The 22176-nt window shown below is 54.0% G+C and overlaps 1 protein-coding gene and 1 long non-coding RNA gene across 2 annotated transcripts in view; one reads left to right on the top strand and one right to left on the bottom strand.

Annotated features, from left to right (window-relative positions):
* LOC138985552 (uncharacterized) overlaps positions 1-630 on the bottom strand; it is a 61210-nt gene extending 60580 nt beyond the window's left edge. The window contains exon 1 of the long non-coding RNA XR_011462593.1: positions 544-630. This is a non-coding gene — a long non-coding RNA (uncharacterized lncRNA). The remainder of the gene's footprint in view (positions 1-543) is intronic.
* METTL22 (methyltransferase 22, Kin17 lysine) lies at positions 613-19448 on the top strand. The gene is given in 12 exon segments (XM_070362285.1): positions 613-760; positions 4787-4952; positions 6512-6856; positions 10154-10194; positions 10285-10429; positions 14383-14454; positions 15845-15898; positions 16775-16855; positions 17045-17147; positions 17995-18100; positions 18102-18164; positions 19338-19448. Coding segments are annotated over 11 exon segments (1242 nt in total). The 5' UTR covers positions 613-760; positions 4787-4798; the 3' UTR covers positions 19416-19448.
* The last annotated feature ends 2728 nt before the right edge of the window (positions 19449-22176 follow it).

Below are 22176 nucleotides of genomic sequence, written 5' to 3'. Positions count from 1 at the left end.
TGATGGACAGGGAGGCCTGGTGTGCTGCAGTCCATGGGGTCGCAAAGAGTCCTACACGACTGAGCGACTTAACTGAACTGAACAGCAAGTATAACATTAATCAACAAATACCTAGGCAATGGCACCGCACTCCAGTACTCTTGCCTGGAAAATCCCATGGACGGAGGAGCCTGGTGGGCTGCAGTCCATGGGGTCGCGAAGAGTCGGACACGACTGAGCGACTTCACTTTCACTTTTCACTTCCATGCATTGGAGAAGGAAATAGCAACCCACTCCAGTGTTCCTGCCTGGAGAATCCCAGGGACGGGGGAGCCTGGTGGGCTGCCGTCTGTGGGGTCGCACAGAGTCGGACACGACTGAAGTGACTTAGCAGCAGTAGTAGCACAGCAGGCTCTAGAGCCGTATTAGCCGGTTCGAAACCAAGCCTCGCCACTTAGCTGGGTGACCTCGAGCGAGTTATGTAACGGCTCCCGCACTCGCAGGAGTGCACCATCCCGCCAGACCAGCCACCATCCCGCCAAACCGGGGCAGGTGAGAGCAAACCTGCGCAGGTGAGGAACGAGCTTCTTCCGGGCTGCGCCTGACGACAACGCTGGCGCGCACGCGCGATTCGTCAGGTGGGCGTGGCCACGAAGCGACGCAAGGAAGACGGGTGCGCGGGGGGCTGGGGCTGCGCCTGCGTAGGCCGCCCCGCCATGGCGGCCGCCTGAGCGCCGTGGTGAGAGGCCCGGGTGTGACTTCGGGCTGCGGCCGGCGGCTGGTAAGCCCTTTGGAAGAGCGGCGGCACGGGGAAGGATGCATGGGATCTCTTGGCACCTGACCTTGAAGCGCGGGCTCCCCCACGGACTTGAAGCCTGGGTCCCCAGTCAGCCTCAGTTTCCCTAAGCGAGGAGGTAGAGGGGAGGAGTCCATGCCTGCCTGTAGGTTTCCGTTTGGGGTCCAGGCAGCCCCCTGGGTTTCGGATTAGGAAGGGACGACGATGCTGGAGCTGTGACTCCTGATTGAGAGGGCATGCGTAGCCCGCCGGCTGGAGTCCTCGGAGGCGGCATGGCAGAGGGAACGAAGAGCCCCAAGGACCGAGGACCCTGGAGCCCCCGACTCTGACCCCCGCCGTGGCCGGGACCAAGTCTCAGGCCCCCAGCCCTGGGCCTCGGCTCCGGAATCGCGCCCAGTTCCCTGTCATTAATGACCCTGTGACACCTGGCAGAGAGAGAGCCTGGATGGCAAGCAGGTGGTTCAACCCCCCAGATCCCGGCAAACTGCTTTTAACGGGCAGCCCTGGCAGGGTTAGGATGACAGCGTCGGCGTCTGGCCCCCATAGCCTAGCAGAACCAAGGACACGTGTCAGCAACTCCTGTGAGATGAATCTACAGTACGAAGGAGGGGGCGGAGGGCCCATCTGCATTTGGGTGTCCTTTCCTCCTCCCCAGTCAGGAGAGGGGACTGAAGCCTATCCAGCCTCAGAATTCCCAGACCGACCGTGAGTCAGCTGTTCCTAAGTAGAGAAACTGATTATTGCCTTTTCCTATCTTCCAGCACATCCTTTAATAATTACTCTTATCAATGCTATAATGATGAAAGTGAAAGTGTGAGTTACTCAGTCCTGTCTGACTCTGCAACCCCATGGACCATAGCCCCACCAGGTCCCTCTGTCCATAGATTTCTCCAGGCAAGAATACTGGAGTGGGTAGCCATTCCCTTCTCCAGGGGATCTTCCCGACCCAGGGATCAAACCCTCCTCTCCTCTCTCCCCTGCACTGGCAGGCGAGTTCTTTAACCAGCTGATGCACCGGGGAAGTTGAGCACTTACTATGTATTGAACCCTGAAAGTGATTGTTGTCTCATTTAATGCTCACGTAGACCCTGAGACGGGTCTAAGGTGCCCCTGTAATTCCCAGAGATCTGGTTCTAGGAAAAGCCGCTTAAAGGGAATCCCCTTTACCTAGTACTCCATTGTAGAGTGTGTTTCCTGGAAGGCTGGGGCAGGTTGGATTTCAAAATAGAAATTTCAAGCAGTCTAGATCATACCACTTGAACGCGCCCGATCTCATCTGATCTCAGAAGCTAAGCAGGATCAGGCCTGGTTAGTACTTGGACGGGAGAAATTTCAACTGCAGGTTAAGAATACAAGCTTATTTCTTTGTCTATTTTTTAAAGTATTGGTGTATAACTGCAGTGTTAAATCTTTCAGTCCTCAGAGAGCCAAATCTGCCTTTAAAACAATTGGTCATGGTTGGTCTACACTGTGTTTAGACTGGATCTTCTTCGTGGATCCATCCTAATTTTTCCAGTCCTCATTGTTTGAGGACTTTTGCCTGTGAGGCAACAACCCTCCCCACCCACCCACCCACCCCAGCATTTCTCCTCCATCACTTTCATTGACACCATGAAATCTTCCATCCATTTATCAGATTCACAGCTTCAGCTCATAACCCACTTACTTTGTGCTGGTTTGTCGCATCAGGTAGAAAAGCCAGCGTGGAGTGACTCTTTTATAGAAAACATTTGTGTTGGTACCTCTGCTTCCCTGTGGCAAGTGCATAAATGTAGGAACTCCAGTTATGTGGACTCAGATTATAGACTGTGGCTTATGACGATCCCATTTTCCGATTAAAGGAATGGAGGCTCGAGAGGTTTCATGACATTCGTGTTGCACACCACTAGTGCACACATCTACCCAGATAGGAGGGTCGGTGGGGGGGTGAGGGATTGTGGCAGGTTTGTGTCAAAAACACCTGAAACCAACCCCATGACAAGAAAATTGTGGGGTTTATTAACAATTGCTGTGCACCAAGGACTCTGCTCAGTGCTTGACACACAGCCTCCACATCCTGCTGCCCCCCAGCCCTGCGAGCTGAGACTATAGCTGAAGAAACCAGTCCAGAGAGGTGAAGTAATTTTCTCAGGGTCAGTGAGGAGGTTGGAGACCAGATTTAGCACCCACTCCACCTAGCATCACAGCCCTAGGCTCTGTCCACATGCTGCTGCTGTTTGATGGTTTTTGATGAGGTGGAACATTTGGATGGAGGAAGAGCCTTCCTGTTTTTCTTTTATTTTTTTGGCCATGCCTAATGGCATGTGGGATCTTAGTTCCCTGACCAGGGATCAAACTCACCCCCTGCATTAGAAGTGCAGAGTCTTAACCTCTGGACTGCCAGGGAAGTCCCAAGCCTTCCTGTTTTGTTTTGTTTTTCCCACATTTTAGAAAAGTTTATTTTTGTGTGTGTATGTTGGTTTCTGCCAAACATCAGCATGAATAAGCCACAGGTATACTTATGTCCCCTCCTCTTGACTCTCCCTCCACCTCCCTCCCCATCCCACCCATCTAGGTTGATACTGAGCCCCGGTTTGAGTTCCCTGAGTCATACAGCAAATTCCCATCGGCTCTCTGTTTTACATATGGTGATGTCACCCTTTCCTTCCTCCCCTAAGCGCCGCCCGCCCCACCATGTCCAGAAGTCTGTTCTCTATGTCTGTGTCTTCATTGCTGCCCTGAAAATAATTTCATCAGTACCATCTTTCTAGATTCCATATATATACGTTAGTATATAATATTTTTTTTCTGACTTACTTCACTCTGTATAATAGGCTCTAGGTTCATCCACCTCATTAGAACTGACTCACGTGTTTATTTTTATGGCTGAGTAGTACTCCATTGGCTATATGTACCGCAGCTTCTTTATCCATTCGTCTGTCGCTGGCCACCCAGGGTGCTTCCGTGTCCTGGCTACTGTAAATGGTGCTGCAGTGAACATTGGGTGCGGGTGTCCTTTTCAGTTTTGGTTTCCTCAGTGTGTGTGCCCAGGGGTGGGATTGCTGGGTCATCTGGTGGTTTTATTTCTAGTTTTTTAAGGAATCTCCAAACTGTCTTCCATAGTCCAAGCCTTCCTGTTTTTAACCACTTTGCCTCCAGCATGAGTTTCCAAATTTTAGTTATTGCTGGGTCACCTTCATAATTTTTCAAAACCTATATATCACCTGTACAATGATTCCTTTAGTTGGTTTTGCTTTAAATCCACTAACTTTTTTCAAAGTTTAAAAAGACGATTTTAAAACAAATGATATGTGGGCAGCTGGAGTCAATTTCTAGGAAGAAAAAAGATTATAGGGAAAAAAACTACTAAATGTGATGTGTAAATTGTGATTAAATACTGCTTTAGGAAAAACTAGCTACCAAAGACAATTGTCTCATGGAGAAAACGGACTGTGAACTGGGTTTTAAATGATATAAAGGAATCCTTAGTTATCTTAGGTCTGCTAATGGTCTTTTGGTTAGATAGGAGCACATTTTTACAAGACAGACATGCTGAAGAATTATTTAGAGTTAAAATATCATGATGTCTGGAAGGTGCTCAGTTCAGGGGAGAAAAAAAAAACCTAGATTGATTGATCACATATGATAGTGTGAATGATCATTGAATCTAAACAGTGGGTATATGGCTGTTTATTACACTGTGCCCTCAACTTGCTAGTATTTGAAATTCTTCATAACGAAAAGGTTGGAAAAAATAAAAAGGGTAGGAAAACTGTTTTCAGTATAAATGGAAATTTGGATCCTTTGCCATAAATAAAAGGTTACTATAAGAGTCAACAGAGTGCAAGACAGAGTAACAGTTCTGTTTATTATCTTGCCAGGGCTCTGAGACTTTGACCTGCAGGATTATGAGAGGACTAAAAAGAGAAGCCTTTCTTCCAGGGTGACCGGGAGCGCTCTGCCCCCTGGGTGGGTCGTTCACCCTGCTCCCCGCTGGGAGCTGCTGTCTGAGGACTTGCTCTCGCCCTTCAGGTGCTGCCGTCCATGGTCACTGTGGAGCCCGGGCCATGGTCACTGGCGCCCGCGCTGGCCATGGACGAGATCACCTTCAGAAGTGACACTGTGCTGTCAGACGTCCACCTGTACACCCCGAACCAGAGGCGCCTCATGGTGAGGCTGAACGGCATGGGGCAGCCGGGTAAGGAGCCCACTGTGTTTTCTGCATCCTCACAGAAAGGACGGGGAGGACTGGCTTGTCTGACTCGCCCTCGCACCACTTCTTCGGAGCCCCTATCTCACAGAGCAAGCCCCTCAGCTTTCCTGAGCACCTGCCTTGTGCCACGCCTGATGCAATGCTGGGAAAGTGGAAGGAATGGGCTGAACTCTGCCCTCAAGAGCCCACGGACCAGTCGGGGAGAGGTGGCCCTCTACCAGGCTGGCTTCACCTACCAGGGCTCCCTGGTTTTCTTCCCACACACCCTCCCCTACTCCTCTAGCCCAAGGGATCTTTTCTTTCTTTCTTTTTAATATTTAATTATTTGGCTGCGCCAGGTCTAAGTTGCAGCACACAGATTCTTTGCTATTCTGTGCCATATGTGGGATCTAGTTCCCTGACCAGGGATGGAACCGGGACCCTCTGCACTCAGAGTGCAGAATCTTAGCCTCTGGATCACCGAGGAAGTGCCCCAGGGGATCTTTTGAGAAATGCAGATCACACCACCGCCCAGATTCAGACCCTCCGGTGGCTTCCCATGCTCTCAGAATGAAGCCAGAGTCCTCACCTTGACCTTTGAGGCCTGGCCCGAACCCTGCTCGAGTGCCCACACCTCCCTCTCCCACCATCAGCAGCCACTTCCAGGTCCTTTCTGTCCCTCACACCAGGCACACACCTTCCTCTCTGAGCACCTTTGCGCCTGCTCTTCACTCTACCCAGAACATGCTCCCTTCCCAGGACCTCCCTGGCCACCGTCCCCAGCTCCTGTCTCCCTGTGTTTGCTTATTGCTCTGTCACAATCAGTCACTCTCCCCTTCCCTCGTGTCCCTGTTTGGATTCCAGGATTCAGGAAACTGACTCAGGACAGATGAGCTACTTGCCCCGGGGGTCAGACAGCAGGGGCGGGGAGGACTGACCCAGGACTGCCCACTCAAGTCCTGGCACCCCCTCCCTCCAGCCTGGCACAATACTCTTACCGAAACCTGTTCTGGTGACTCTCTGGGCCCCAGGTCGTGAGGGCCCCGGCATCCATGTCCCAGCCTGCAGACCTCAAGGCCAGACAGTACGGCAAGGAGGGCAGTGGCCCAGGGGTCGGGGAGACTGGATTTGGATCCTGCTTCAGCCATACCCACAGCTGTGTGACCTTGGTCAGCTCACGTAGCCTCTGAGCCTCAGTTTCCGTGTCTGTAAACAGAGCTCCACTGTTGCGTTCACAGCAGTCTGTAAAGTGGAGCACCACTGTTGTGTCCGCTGCTGTGCGGAGTCAATGACAGCATGTGAACTGAGTGCCTGCAGCGTAGATCAGAATGCGGCTGCTCTGAAGGCCACAGCTTCACAGCCGAGTCACACGGGCCTTTTCTGCTGCCATCATGATGTCTCCACCTGGCGTGAACATAGTTCCCTCTGCTGTGCAGTAGGACCTTATTTGTCTCCTCCCCTCTCCCCCAGCCCAGCCTTTAAAACTCTTTCCAGGTGGAAATTGAGGAAAGGAAATACAAAAAGAGACAGTGAAGAAATATTCTACTTGTGTGTTTCGCTTTCAGTCTTCCTGTCCCAGTTCAAGCTTCTATGGGACCGAGACTCTCAGACTGACTCAGGGGCCGAGGGTGGCGATCACACAGAGGGGACCCCTCCTGCCGGCACCATCTGCAACCGCGTGGGGGCCTCCTTCCAGGCGGGGGCCAGCACCACCACCCCAGAGGGGCTGGCGGCTCAGCTGGACGAGGATGGGGACTTGGACGTCGTGAGAAGACCCCGGGCTGCCTCCGCCTCGGAGCCACCGGGGCCTCCGAGAGACAAGGTACATCCCACGATTCTAACGCAGGAGGAAGACGATGTCCTGGGAGACGAAGCCCTAGAGAGCAGCCCCTACAATGTCATCAAAATAGGTAAATAAAGGGCCGCTCACTTGCCGCCAGGGCAGCGCCACAGTGGGTCAGGCACACGGCCCTCTGAGTGTGGGCCGGGTCAGTGGGACCCGAGCGCAGACACTGAAGCCCGCTGGGGAGCATGCCAAAACCTGGTCTGATCCCCCTCTTACTCCAGGCTCCTCAGGGGCCCCCATTGCCCTCTGGACACAGTCCGTGTGCTCAGCTTAGCTCTGCCCACCTCCCCAGCCTCAGCTCCCACCACCGCCCACCCTCTCACCTTCCCTGCACTTCCTCACCTGCGCGCCTCTGCTCCAGCGAACCGCCATCCTGGAGGGCCTGCCCCTCCCCTGCTTCCCTGGCTGACACGTTCCCGGTTGTCGTAGTCCGAGTCCCAGCTTGGCAGTCAGTTGTTCCAGAAGCCTGCTGCCGCCTCTGCCACCTGCATCAGCATTCTGTGCCCACTCGGCTGCCCGGCTATGGGTCGGGGTTGTAAGTGAACGACTGGGCCAGCGGGGCCAGGCAGCAGGGAGCCCTGGCAGATTGCAGAGCCAGATCGGAGCAGAGGAAGATGAAGAGGGAAGTAGGTCCGTAGTCAACCTGGAGGAGCAGGTGGGCTGATCAGATAGCCCCCAGGGGTGGGAACTAGAAGCTGGGGGGCAGTGCAGACACAGCGGCAGGATAGGCGGGGCGGAAGGGGGTCTCAGCGGGCCCTCAGGCAGGGCCCAGAGCATCCACACCTGCCCGGGGTCTGGGCAGAGGGCATTGGCGGAGCGGGGATTTTGATTTCTGGAAATGCCAGGAGTGGAAAGCGGCCGGGACAGGAAGTAAGCCAGTAGTTTGAGGCACCTGTTGTGTCTTGATGTCCACCTTCATCACCTCTTCGTGGGCTTCACAGCCCCTCCAGGGCGTGGTTCAGATGAGGAAGTGACAGGCTCAAGGCCGTGCAGTTTGGGGCCAGTAAGGAAGGTTCTGAACCCATGTGGACCGTCTCCACAGGCAGGGCTCCGGCCACCCCAGCCCTCCTCTTCTACGGGGAGGAGCTCTGATTTGAATCTGTTCATTGAGATCCAGAGTCCAGATGGTGCCTGAGGTCCCAGGTAAAGGCCTCCCTCGATACTGGCCCAGGTCGGGGGCCTGGGATCTACTGGACTTTCTCAAAAACCCTAATAGAACAGCCACTCTGATTGATGGCAGCCCGGTCAGCGGCCCAGCAGACAGTGAGCGAGTGCCTGCAGGTCCCTGGCCGGCTGGGTCTGGATCCCCCGATGGGGACCCTTCTCTGTCTTCTGTGGAATATCTCTAGTCCCTGTGGCCTTCCCAGGGATGAGTATTCGCATTTCACACAGGAGGGAACTGAGGCTCAGGTTGAGGAACTTGCCCAGGTCACACAGCTAATCAGTGACAGAGCCTTGACTCACACCAGTTGTGTCCGACACCACCGCCTATGTTCCCTACCCACGTCGTGTGATCAGAACATTGGAAAGTTCTGTTGTCAAAAATCTAACATTACTCGTGGACCAGCTAGGAATTCACAGACACAAGGTTCCTAGTAAATTATGAGCATTCCCCCCATTTTATAGATAAAGAACTGGAACCCAAAGAGAATGCAGAAGAGGCAGGGCTGGAACTTGGGCTGTCGGATCTCGAGTCACTTGCCTTTTCCATTGTCCTATGACTCAGACAAGTACTTTAACCTCAGAGCTGTTTCCTCTTCTGTGAAATGGGTATAATCTCCCCTGGCTGTAAGGAACAGAGGGAGCTGGCCCACATAGAGCTCTTAGCACAGTGCCTGGCGCATAGTAGGTGCTCAATAAACATGCGCTGCCATCAGCTTTCATTCCTGGGGACCAATCTGAGCACGGAGGAGGGAGGCTGAGGAGGAGAGTCTGGGTTCCCACAAGTCTGGAGACTGTCCTGCCGGCCGGGAACCCCTCAGACACTGAGACTATTTGCCTCAGCCCCTTTGCTAGCCCTGGGGTTTCTCATGGGGCTTCCTGGGTGGCTCAGTGGAAAGAATCTGCCTGCCAATGCAGGAGACTCGAGTTTGATCCCTGGGTCAGGAAGATCCCCTGGAGGAGGAAATGGCACCCTACTCCAGTATTCTTGCCTGGAAAATCCCATGGACAGAGGAGCCTGGCAGGCAACAGTCCATGGGGTCACAAAGATTTGGACACAGCTGAGGGACTGAGCACACATGAAAGTTCCTCGGGCTGGGCTTTTATGCTCTTACGAGGCCACTGGCATTGTTAAGTATAAACTGGCTTTCCCGTGAAGCAGGAGCTCCCCACCCTTGACCCTGGTTAGGGAGGCCTTTGAGCCCACAAATGAGGTGATATTATTTCTGCATCTTGTGAAGGAGCAAACCATGGCTCTGGTGCTGAGAAGGTCGGTGATTCGTGCCACCAGCCAGATCCGTGACCAAGCCTGGGTCACCCTCAGGTCTGTGAGCTCAGTCCACGTTCTCGCTCAAGGGAAGCCAAGCACCCCTTAAATGCAGCCGGAGGCAAAACTTAAGTCCACGGGACCTCTGGGAGAAAAGACCAGGCTCAGACTACCGAGATCCCCGTGAGAGGGTGCCCCTGGCTTGGCCAAGCAGACTGGAAGGAGGCAAAGAAAGATGGGATGAGCCCTCTCTGTGGGGGGACCCAAGTCACGGCAGGGACAGTGGGCCAGGGACCATACAGGGGCCACAGAGACTGGGGAGGAGGTGGAGTGGGGTCTTTGGACTGAAGGTCCAAGGCAGCTGGAGAAGAGAGCCCCCCAGGAAGGCCCCTTCTCACACACACACCCCTTCAGCCTCGCTGTTTCTTCTCCCACCCTTGCTTCCTGCTCCTGGTTTGATGTGAGTCAAGCTGCCCTGCTGTGCATGTGTCCTGGTATTTGATTTGCTGGCCGTCACCATCTCGCTTCAAGACTCAAGAGCCGGTTCTCCTCTAACAGGAAAAATGTTTGCCTTCACTCTTTCTTCTTGATCTCATAGTTCTGTGCCCCATCCCGACCCTGGTAACCAGCACTAGATTGTGTTCTGCATTTGAATATACTTCAAGTGGAGTGTGGGATGTGTGTTTGTGGTTAAGTTGGGCCGAGTCCTCTTGTGACTGGTATGTGCAGGCTTCAGTGATCTGAAGGAGAGGAATGCTCATCCCGCCCTGGAGGCTAGCGGATGGCCGCGTGGCCTGTGTTTCTCCTGCTGTTTAGAACGCCCGCCTTCAGCCCCGTCCCACCGTGTCGGCCACCTCCCCCGCACCCCATCTGTGTTCTGTCCATCCCTGTTTTCACGGTGGCCCTTTCTCTCTTGGTTTCCGCACCCTCCAGAGCACACCATGGCCACCCCCCTGGAGGATGTTGGCAAGCAGGTGGGTAGGTCCCGTCCACTCCCCGTGGCCCTGCAGGGTCTCTTGATTGCCTCCAGTCACCCACCGTTCCTGCCCCCCTCTCCCCTCCAGGTGTGGCGGGGTGCCCTGCTCCTGGCAGACTACATCCTGTTCCAGCGAGACCTCTTCCAGGGTCGCACGGTGCTGGAGCTCGGGGCGGGCACTGGGCTGGCCAGCATCATCGCAGCCACTGTGGCACAGACCGTGTATTGTACAGGTAATGCCCCGCCATCCCAGGCTGGGGGAGCGTTCTCCTCACAAAGGGTGTGCTGACTGGGTACAAAAGGGAGGGAGGGAGACTGGGAATCCGACCTTGGCAGTTCTTGATTCTGCCCTCCTCCTGGGCTGGTTTTCTCCACCCTCCACTGTTTTCCCAGCAATCCCACGGTGCAGGACCAGCAGCTTGGCTGGTACCTGTGCTCACACCCCCTCAAGAGAGTAAACACCTCAGGAAATCAGGAAGAATGTGCCTCTAATAAGGCTTAAAGATGGGCTTCCCAGGTGGCACTAGTGGTAAAGAACCCGCCTGCCAACACGGGAGACATGAGAGACACAGGTTCAGTCCCTGGGTCGGGAAGAGCCCCTGGAGGAGAGACCGGCAACCCACTCCAGTATTCTTTCCTAGAGAGTCCCCATGGACAGAGGAGCCTGGTGGGCTGCAGTTGCAGAGTTGGACATGAATGAAGTGACTTAGTATAAGGCTTCAATTCAGTTCAGTCGCTCAGTCCTGTCCGACTCTTTGCGACCCCATGAACCGCAGCGCGCCAGGCCTCCCTGTCCATCACCAACTCCCAGAGCTTACCCAAACTCATGTCCATTGAGTCGGTGATGCATCCGTCTCATCCTCTGTTGTCCCCTTCTCCTGCCCTCAATCTTTCCCAGCATCAGGGTTTTTTCAAATTAGTCAGCTCTTCACGTCAGGTGGCCAAAGTATTGGAGTTTCAGCTTCAACATCAGCCTTCCAATGAACACTCAGAACTGATCTCCTTTAGGATGGACTGGTTGGATCTCCTTGCAGTCCAAGGGACTCTCAAGAGTCTTCCTGCAACACCACATGCTTAAAGACAGTTGAGTATTTTTTTCCTGATTATGGAAGTCTTGCCTACTCTCTATGGAAAATTTGTAGAATAGCAAATAAATTTCCTCATAATGTCACAATCCCCAGATAGTGTCAACAGTGTGCAGGTCACTGCATGCCAGACATGGGAAACCTGGGGTGAATGAAGCAGATCAAGTCGCTGTACGCGGGAAGCTTCGGAGTCTATTTTTTAACTGTGTCAATTATTTTTTACAATCTTTTCCTTTGTGTGTACATGTTCCCAAATAATTTAGATCAAACTATATATATTCAGTGCTTTATCCTGTCAAAAATGTCAGAAAATAGAAAGCACATTTTCCGTCGTCATTAAAGGGAAAAAGGGAAATTGAAATCACTCAGTCGTGTCCGACTCTGCGACCCCATGGACTGTAGCCTACAGGGCTCCTCCATCCATGGGATTTTCTGGGCAAAGGTACTAGAGTGGGGTGCCATTTCCTTCTCTAGAGGATCTTCCTGACCTAGGGATTGAACCCAAGTCTACCTGCATTGCAGGCAGACGTTTTACCCTCTGAGCCACTAGGGAAGCTCCTGAGTTACTTATAAATAACTTTTAATGACTGATTCATATCAATGTATGGCCAAAACAACTACAATATTGTAAAGAAATTAGCCTCCAATTTAAATAAATAAATTAATTTTTAAAAATTAACTTTTAATGATCAAACTATTTCATCTCTTTTCTCTCTTTTTTTTTTAAACCACTCTCCTATTGCTAGACGTTTGGCTGTTTTCATTTGGTATGGTGTTTTTTGGGGTTTTTTTGTTTTTTTGCTTTTCTTTTGCACTGCAACCAATACCTTTTTGCATCTTCGGTTGATAATCCTTAAACCAGATTCTTAGAAGTGAGTGGGACCTTTCTTAAGCTTTTGATGTAAGTGTGTTAGTCACTCAGTCGTGTCTGACTCTGCCACCCCATGGACTATAGCCTACCAGGCTTCTCTGTCCATGGGATTCTCCAGACAAGAATATTGGAGTGGGTTGCCGTGCCCTCTTCCGGGGGATCTTCCCAACCTAGGGATCAAACCTGGGTCTCCTGCATTGCAAGCAGATTCTTTACCGTCTGAGCCACCAGGGAAGCCTGTACTTACTGTACTTAATGATTGCTTTTTAAAAGTTCTATTTTGAATTAATACTAGATTCATACAAAAGTTGCTAGAACAGGACAGGAAGTGCCAGGCATCCTCCGCCCAACCCCCACCATGATAACATCGGATCACACCCACAAACTGACCCAGGGCACTACTACCAGCTGCGCTCCGGACTTGGCCAGCGTGCTTTCTCAGGGACAGTCTACCAGTTTATAAGAAAGTAGGATCTCAGCAGGCGATTATTATTAATGTTATTATTTTTTAACTCTTTAATAGCCGCTAGGCAGAAAGTGGTGTCTGCTGACACGCTTTGTGTTTCATCAAATTCTTAGTTTATGTTCCCGTGGCGTCCGTCTTTTGCGTCTGGGCTGAGGAAGGGGAAGCCTGGGTGGCAGTTGTCCTGCTCAGATACCCTGCATCAGCTACTGGTCAGGAGTCTGCAGCAAGGCCACTCTGTGGCTCCTTGACAGTTGGGTGTAAATGGCCAGTGAACTTCAGAGTCAAGCCACCAAGCAGTGCCCGAGGGCTATACTCACGCCTGGAGCCTAACACCAGCATCTCATCTCTTAGTAGTTATCTTCCCCTTGAGAGGGTGTGCATGCAGGCAGCATATTGCAGTTAGTAAGGCCTTTTCTTGAGCGCCGGCACCTGCAAGCTCACCACGACACCAGGCAGCCTGTCACCATCCCCCTTTCCAAATGGGAGGGGCTGAGGTCAGGTGGCTGGCCCTGGTCACCCGGGGAGTCGCCTTGGGGCCGACTGAGGGGTGGAGGGCAGAGGCAGCTCCAGGGCTCTGGGTCTCCCTCCCCCACTCAGCCAGCACTGCCCCTCTCGAATCTGCTTGGCACGTTAGAATCCCACAGCAGATGTTCTGACAAAAGTGCCATAAAGGCTTAAAAACTGCTGACCCAGTCCTGTGCTGCCAGGCACATGCCTCAGTGTTCTCTGCTCCCAGAGCCCCAGGAGCAGGGACAGGGCATCCTGTGACCCCACCCCCACCACCCCGGGGCTCTGCATGGTCCCTGGGTTGAGACAGTGGTCCAGGCCCAGGCAGGTCTGGGGCGGGGACAGCAGGGGGTGCTCTGTGGTTGCAGGAAGCCCAGGAAAAAGAGTCACAAGGCTTTGGGTGCCCTCCACATGCTCAGTCTCCTGATTGAAAGTTAATTTTGGCAAAGCACTGCCCTGGCCCCCATCCAGGGCTCACTGAGCTACAACTCAGTTCTGCTCATGTGGCAGGAAGCCTTGCCTGGTCAGAGCAGCAGGCGGGTGGGGAGACGCGATGGTGGCAACAGTGAGTTGGGCCCCTGCGGCGTGGCCATCAGCCCGCTGATTGTGCTGTGTCCCCGCCAGTCACATCCAGACGCCCTCCTGGCTCATCCGTCTTCTGGGGCATCAAAGAGCAAGCCTCGATTTGGAGTCAGAGACGCTTGGGTTCAGACTTTCCTGATGGTCTAAGGATCCACTAAGGATCCTGCCAGTGCAGGGGACACAGGTTCAATCCCTGGTCCGGGAGGATCTCACATGCTGCAGAGCAGCTAAGCCCCAGGCACCACAGCTACTGAGCCTGTGCTCTAGAGATACTTGGGTTCAACTCCCAGGTCTGGTTCCACCCAACCACATGACTCTGCCCCGGCCACTTTGTCTGTGACGGGACTGTGACGCCAGCTCAGAGTCATTAGAAAGGTCAAGGGTGGACTCGGGTGTGCGTGTTTCATGAGCTCTGAAGATGCTGGGAGCTCTCATTCCTCCTTTCTGGAATGCAGAGTCTGCCCCACGAGGACAATCTTCTCTAAGGAAGAGATCATGAGAAGGAGCCTTAAGGTGAACATACTTCATTTTGGCATAAAACACATGGGAGGAACGTTGGTTTTCGTTTTGCATGTCTCTGCTGCCGGGCCGTGGACAGGAGCTCTCTGCAGGCCAGAGCACGGAGGTGAAGGGCTGTCGCGGCCGGCGCTTCATGGCTGCCCTCTGTCTCCCCAGATGTCGGTGCAGACCTCTTGGCCATGTGCCAGCGAAACATCGCCCTCAACAGCCACCTGCTCGCTTCTGGAGGTGAGGCCTGGTGGGTCCCTGCCCGGGAGAGGAGCTCCCCTGTCTGGCAGGTGGGACAGACATCCAGAACCGGGGCGCCGGGAGGCAGGGTTCTGCCCGCACCCGTGGACGCCCCAGACAGTGGAGGGAGCGGACGTCCTGGCCTTGTGTCCCTGCAGGTGTGCGATGGCTCTGTCCTTCCTCCTCTCTGCCCACGCCTCCGCTGTGGCCCACCTCCGCCCTCTCTTCCCCGCAGGCCACGGGGCCCCCGCCAGGTCTCCCCAGCTCCTTGTCTGACCACTTCCCTCCCCGCTGAGCATCTTCCAGGGGCAAAGTCTGAGCTCCTCTGGCTCCAGACCCCCTGCTCTGGGCCAGCCAGCTCCTGCCCCCTCTCCTGACAGCACACCGTCCAGCCCTGCGCCCAGTGAGCCACAGACTCTGCCCTGGGTGCCCCCAGCCCCATCGGCCTGACCACCCGAAAGAGTAAGCTGCTGATGAGGCACACCCCTCCCTCACACAGCCGGGGGGATTTACCAGACTCGGACAGGGTCAGCCGGTCCCACAGGCTTCAGACCCTTCAGAGATTGCCCATTGCTCTTGGAGCAGAGACCCAGCTCCTTTGCTCTTCTGGATCCTGTGGGGTCTGGTTGCTGCCCATTGGCAGTCCCTACCCTACCTCCACTCCAGACATCCTGGCCTGGCTGGAGACTTGGTGCCCTCGGGGCCTTTGGCTCTTTCCTCCTGTCTGTTTCCCTTCCCTCTGCCTCCTGTCAGTTCCTAATCAGGCGCAGGCCTCCAACAAGGTCACAGTCCCCTCACAGACGCCCCTTTTCACCCTGAGCCATTGTGTTTGGACATCTGTTCGTGTGACTAGTTGATAGGCATCTGCCATCCCACTAGAGCTCCCACCCCTGAGGGCAGGGCCCCATCTATGGTGGACCCTCTGTGTCATGTTTGCTGAGCACCCAGGGCAGAGCAGGCCTGGAAGGGAGGAGCATGCATAAAACACCTCCTTCTGGAAGCCCTCCCTGGCGCCCGTCCACACGAGAGCCCCTCTCCTCCCTTGTACCTGGCACGTCCTTTTCATATCAGCGTCTGCTACCTGCCGGTCTCCTGGGACAGGAACGTGCCTCGTGAGACTGCTCCCTGGGCCAGCACCAGGCCTGACACTTAACATGAAAAGCGCAGGATGGGGGACTTCCCTGATGGTCCAGTGGTTACTGCTCCACGCTTCTGCTGCTGGGGCCCCAAGTTCAGTCCTCGGTCAGGAAACCAAAATCCCGCAAGCCACACAGCATGACCAAAAAAAAAAAAAAATAGTGGGACGGGTGTATCGTGACGTGAAGTGTGAGGTTCATCTTCCCTAACTTTGCGCAGAGTTTGGGGGATTCCACTCACGTTTGTTTTGCAGGCGGTGTGATTAAGGTCAAGGAACTGGACTGGCTGAGAGACGACCTCTGCACAGGTGCATGGCCTCCTCGCTCAGGCCCCCGTTCATTCGTGGCTCCTCGCGCCACATTGAGGCCATCCACCCTGTGGCCTTGACTGGCCAGCAGGGTCCTTTGTCCACTGGCTGATGAGCGACAGCTGCCCGCCTGGCTGCCACGTGCCAGGCGCCCCACACGTTCTGTCGTTCGGACTCACAGCATCACCGTCCGTCTGTCCTGTAGTCTCTGGGTAACGGGGGAAGACGGGTGCTCAGAGAGGTGCAGTGCCTGCCCAGGGTCACAGGCACCAGCCGGGCAGGGTACAAACCCAAGTCTGTGGGGCTCCAGGGTTGAGACCATTTGCCTGCAGGAGTTGGCCCCTGGGGGTTCAGGGTCCGTTGGGCGGGGGAGATTGCTAAATTTTGCTTTTTAAGTTTCTTGTACAGACTAATTCACACTCACACCCTTGCTCTTTTTCTTTGTACAAGAACTTTTCCTGCCAGACGCAGGGTGAGGAAAACCATTGTTGTTGACTGCTCCCAGTGCACTTGAGGCCCTTCTGTCTCCCTGACAGTCCTTATCAGGCCCATCCTAGCATGAACACCACAGCCCAGAGAGGTGAAGCTCTTTTCTCGGGGTCACACAGCAAGTCCGCGGGGCCAGGAATGCCATGGACAGAGGGGCAGCCCCTGTTCTGTTCAGGCTGCTGGCCGAGGCAGCAGGTCAGGCCCCTCGTGGCTGAGGCAGGCCCGGCAGAACCTCCTGATGGGATTCAGGGCTGCCCGGCAGTGCCCACTGCTCCCAGCCTCACCCACCCCGGTTTCTTCTCCTAAAGCTTACTGCAGTCCATCTCGGTGAGAACTGGTGGCCCACAGAGCAAGGGCTGAGCCCACGGTATTCTTCCGCTTTCACAGACCCCGAGGTCCCCTTCAGCTGGTCCGAGGAGGACATCTCCCACCTGTACGGCCACACCACCATCCTGCTGGCGGCCGAAGGTGAGGGCGCCTCCGCCTCATCGCATGTGGTCCTCGGGGGGTGGGCCTCAGGGGTGGCCTCCCACCACGGCTCCTGCCGCTTCCCTTCTGAGCTGTGACTGTTCACATCCATACAGATTCTATCCCAGGGTCCTTGGGATCCGCTAAGGTATCCTTCTCCCTGACGTTTGCCTGTTTTCTTCCCCTCAGTGTTTTATGATGACGACCTAACTGATGCTGTGTTTAAAACCCTCTCCCGACTGGCCCACAAGCTCAAGAATGCCTGCACCGCCATCCTCTCGGTGGAGAAGAGGTGAGCTCCGCGTGGGCCAGGCCACCTCGCCTCCCAGATGCATCCATCCGTGTCATCCTCGTCCCTTCCTCATCCACCGCTTGCTGTCCCTGACACAGAGCCTTGTGTGACCCCCACTCACCAGTGTGTGTGTGTGGGCGCCACCCCTGCCGCACAGCCATAGGGAGGAGGCTGAGACCTCAGGGCTGGAGCTCTGGGGACCTGTCCAGGCCCCGCTGGCAGTGGGCGTCCCGGAGCCTGGATGCGTGGCCGCTGTGCTGGCCGAGGCACTGCCCATCTATGCCCCAGGCCCCCGTCGGTGCTGGCTGCACTCTCAGCCCCTCCAGGGCATTTCCCCCCGGATGTTCTGACACACTAGGGCTCCCGTTGCGGGAGTGACCCTCATGGTGGATGCAGCACGGGGCCCGCTACACACATTTTCCTCTAATGCATAAGCTAGCCCACAGCTCTCCTGAAGGCAGTTTAGAATCAATAGCAAAAATCAAAACCGAGCAGACCGACTGACCCAGCAGTTCAGCTTCTAGAACTGGCCCTGTGTCAGTGATCGCGGCCAGTGCAGAGGCATCCAGTCGGGCATGGCTGCTCCAGCAGCTCTTACACCCATGAGGCCCAGTATGCCCACGTGCTTGGTCCCCGTGACCTGTGGCACTTCGTGGACCTGATCACTTGGTTTGAACCTGGACACCTGCCCCTCCCCTCTGAGCCCGCCCGGGGGGTAAGTGGAGGTGGTCACTGAGCCTCCTCCCTGGCTTCCTGCTCAGCATGCGGAGGCGCTCGCTTAAAATCCGGCGGGACAGAAGGGACCGAAAGCTCCGGGGGTGACGGCGCGCTCTCCGGTTGTGCACAGGCTGAACTTCACGCTGAGGCACCTGGACGTCACGTGCGAGGCCTACGACCACTTCCGCGGATGGCTGCGGCGGCTGGAGGGGCTGGCGGGCGGGCGCCTGCGCTTCAGCGGTGGAGCCGGTGGACGCCTCATTCCCACAGCTCCTGGTGTACGAGCGCATCCAGCAGCTGGTAGGTGTGCGCGCCGGCGCCGGGTCTGGCGGGCCGCGGGCCACGGGCACAGGAGGTGATGAGCTAGCTTTCCCGGTCGGGCCCGGCCCGAGCTCTCCCGACTGATTGCTGCACTGGGCCCTCCGGGTCTGGCGAGGGCCCGCTGGATGAATGGTCATCCAGCTTTAGGGCACGTCCTTTCCCCGCAGGCCCTGCAGACTCCAGGAGAAGCTGGCAGGCAGGGCAGGGGGCGCTTGGGTGGGCTGAAGACCAGAGCTGACGGCCACGTCTTCAGTGTGAAAGTGTGTGGCCTCGCGGGCTAGGGGGGCGGGTCTGATGCCCCAGGGCCCTTCTGTGGCAGGCAGGGTCCTCGTGTGGGCCTCTGAGCGGTCACCCTGATGACAGGCGCCAGGTGCTGGCTGGCTCCCAGCCCAGGCAAGGTGAGTTCCCGCGGGAAATGGCAGCTGTGTGTGCGCCATCCCTCAGTCATGTCCGACTCTGTGTGATCCCAAGGACTGTAACCCACCAGGCTCCTCTGTCCTTGGGATTCTCCAGGCGAGAATACTGGAGTGGGTAGCCTTTCCCTTCTCCAGCAGATATTCCTGACCCAGCGATCAAACCCAGGCCTCCCTCATTGCAGGCAGACTCTTTACCAGGGAAGCCAGGGTTAACCCTACAGACATGTTGCTTCCTATGACGGTTTTAAAACAAGCACTGGGGGGAAATTTGGAAAGTTTAAAATCCCCTTAAAAATCCCTTAAAATGACCAGGAGCTGAATTCATAGAAGTCCCAAGGGCTTTCGTTCCCTTGGCCCCTTGTCTGCAGCCACCCTTTCTCTGGGCCTGTGAAGACCAGGCCTGGCTCCAGGAGGAGGGATCCTGCCCCCTCGGTCTGTCCCGCCAGCAATCACAGCATTGGGCACACTGCTCCCAGAAGCAGGAGCTGTGTGACCTGTTGCCATCCTGGCCCCTTAGACCATGGGCAGCCTCAGCCTCTCAGATCCGTGCCAGGACTCAGCATGCAGCTCCTCCACGGAAGAGCCCAGAGCCGTCTGAGGGGGTGCCTGCTCCAGTAGCTTCCATGCTGCCCAGTGTTCACATCTTGTTGGGGCTTCTCTTTTGCCAATTTACACCCCTTTGTGAAACTAAAGTCTTGTTTGCTCACCTGGGAATCCGTCCCTCCGTTTGCTGCAGGAACTCTGGAAGATCTTTGTGGAACCAGTAACAGACCCCATCATGTCTGTAGACAAAGCTTCTCAACCATTCTCATGACATTTCTAATAAAATTGAAAGTTCACAAAGTCATGTGCTTGAGAATTTTATCATTGATTTTTTATCATTTAAAAAATATGGTAAATGGATCTTCTATGACCCAATACAGTTTTAACTCTTCATAACCAAAATCAGGGTGTTTGGAGCAGACGTAAAAGCCGCCGCCTGGCTGCCCAGGGTCCGGGCCCCCACAGCCATCTGCCTCGTGGGCGTCTCCCTTCCTCAGCCTGGGCTGGTCCCCCCTCCCCTCTTCTCTCTGCGTCACCTGCATGGGTGTCTGTCTGTGTGGTCTTTAACCCGCTTCCCTGGGCCTCTGCTGCATCTCTCCCCCTCACCTTGTCATCCCTGCTCCTCCCACCCCCTCTCCCTCCTTCACTCTCCTGCTTTCCAGTTTGAGTCCCACCTTCCCTCCCCGTGGTCCTCTCCCCCGACCCCGTCGATGTTCCTGCACACTGTCCACCCCCCCACCCCGGGTGAGCACGGCCCTGCCCCGATGCCCCTCCAGCTCCAGCCCAGCCACCCCTGCCCATGTCACTGCCCCCCAAGCACAGGTCCCATTTCTGTCCTGACACGGTGGTCCAGGCTTCTCAGGTCTCGATTCATTTCATTTTCCCAACCACTCTACTCTAGTTAGTCAGCAGCCTGGTTAGACCAACCCATTTAATGGTTAAGAAGACTAAGGCTGTTGAAAGGGAAAAGTCTCCGTGAAGTCAGAGACCTGTTTGTCACACACCAATACATTCCTGCCGTCTGAACCTGGCCCAAAGCAGGGGCTCAGTACGTTTTATGGAATTAATTGTTCAGAGGAATTGTTGCTTAGGATGGTGTTTTTCAGTTGTGGGTGCTCTTGCTTCCAGGGGCATTTGGCTAAGTTTGGAAACATTTTGGGTTGTCACACCTCGGGGAGATGGGTGCCCCCAGCCAAGGAGGCTGCTAAACATCCCATACCACAGGACAGCCCCCACAGCAAAGAACAGTCTAGCCCAAAAAATGGTAGTGGTGCCGAGGCGGAGAAACTGTGACCTGGAAGAAGAGTATCAGCTACTTTAGGAAAGAAAAATGGGCCTCGGTTGAACTTGCCATGAAGGTGACGCAGAAGAATGAGTCTCAGCCCTTCCCTCAGGGAGTGGAAGGGGATGTACACGCACCATTTTAAATCTTAACAGGACCTTCTGGTAAGGATCCCTATTTTAAATGTGAGAAATCTGAAGTTCAGAGAGGTTAAGCAACTTGCCCACCACCACACAGCTATCATGTGGCAGAGTCAGGCTCCCAGCCCAGGCCTGTGCTCGCCCCTCATCCCCAGTGTGGTTCCCAGACCAGCAGCCCTGGCAGTGCCATCTCCTGGGAGCCTGTTAGACATGTAGCAGCAAGCCCAGCCCAGACCCAAGTCAGACCTGCATTGACAAGACCCAGGCGATTTGTGAACACAGAGGTTTGAGAAGCCTTGCCTTTGAGATTTTCCCCTTTTTCAAGGATCCTATACACAAAAAACTTCCCTGTGTTAATCGGCTATACCCCAATACAAAATGTTTTGAATATTAAAAAAATTAAATTTTTAAAAATAAATTTAAAATTGTAAAAAAAATAAAACTTCCCTGATTGACTTGCCATAATCAAGCAGAGTAGCAGATCAAGACAGGATTCATTTATATTTTGATATGGATTTCTGATATAATTCCACAGTGATAAGAGAACAGACTCTGTATAATTTCAATACCTTTAGACCATGAAGTTTTTGCACCTTGTTTTATGTCCCTGAATATGTTCCAGTGTCTCCTGGTGTATAGTCTATGGGAACTTGAATTTGTATCTTACTGTTGTGTGAAAATTGTATAAATCTTAATTATGTTGAATTAGCTCATGGTGCTTTTCAGGTCTACTATATCCTTCTACTTTTCTGTCTATTCTAATAGTTTTTGAGAGTTTGATATTGAAACTCCAACTAAAAGTCTTAATTTATCTATTTAAATAATTGTAATATATAGTGGAACTATATGTAACTTGAAGAGGAAATAACCTCTTGATAAAAGTGAAAGAGGAGAGTTAAAAGGCCAGCTTAAAACTCAATCTTTAAAAAACTAAGATGATGGCATCCAGTCCCATCAACTCATGGTGAATAGAAGGGGAAAATGTGGAAGCAGTGACAGATTATCTCTTCTTAGGCTCTAAAATCACTGCATATGGTGACTGCAGCCATGAAATCAGAAGACAGTTGCTTCTTGAAAGGAAAGCTATGGCAAACCTAAAAAGCAAAGACATCACTTTGCTGACAAAGGTCCATGTAGTCAAAACTATGGTCTTTCCAGTTAGTCATGTGTGGATGTGAGAGGTGGACCACAAAGAAGGCAGAGCACTGACAAATTGATGCTTTGAAATTGTGGTGCTGGAGAAGACTCTTGAGAGTCCCTTGCATTGCAAGGACATCCAACCAGTCTATCCTAAAGGAAATCAACAATGACTATTCATTGGAAGGACTGATGCTGAAGCTGAAACTCCAGTCCGTTGGCCACCTGATGCGAAGAACTGACTCACTGGAAAAGACTTTGATGCTGGGAAAGATTGAGGGCAGAAGAGAGTGACAGAGGATGAGATGGTTGGATGGCATCACCAATTCAATGGACATAAACTTGGGCAAACTCCGGGAGATGGTGAGGGATAGGGAGGCCTGACATGCTGCCGTCCATGGGGTCGCAAAGAGTCGGACACAAATTGGTGACGGAACAATGACTTTCATCATTTAAAAAAGGGAAAAGGGGGG

The sequence above is a fragment of the Bos mutus genome, chromosome 25, assembly GCF_027580195.1.
Source record: "Bos mutus isolate GX-2022 chromosome 25, NWIPB_WYAK_1.1, whole genome shotgun sequence".
Classification (NCBI taxonomy): Eukaryota; Metazoa; Chordata; class Mammalia; order Artiodactyla; family Bovidae; genus Bos; species Bos mutus.
This window is presented reverse-complemented; position numbering and strand designations above follow the sequence as displayed.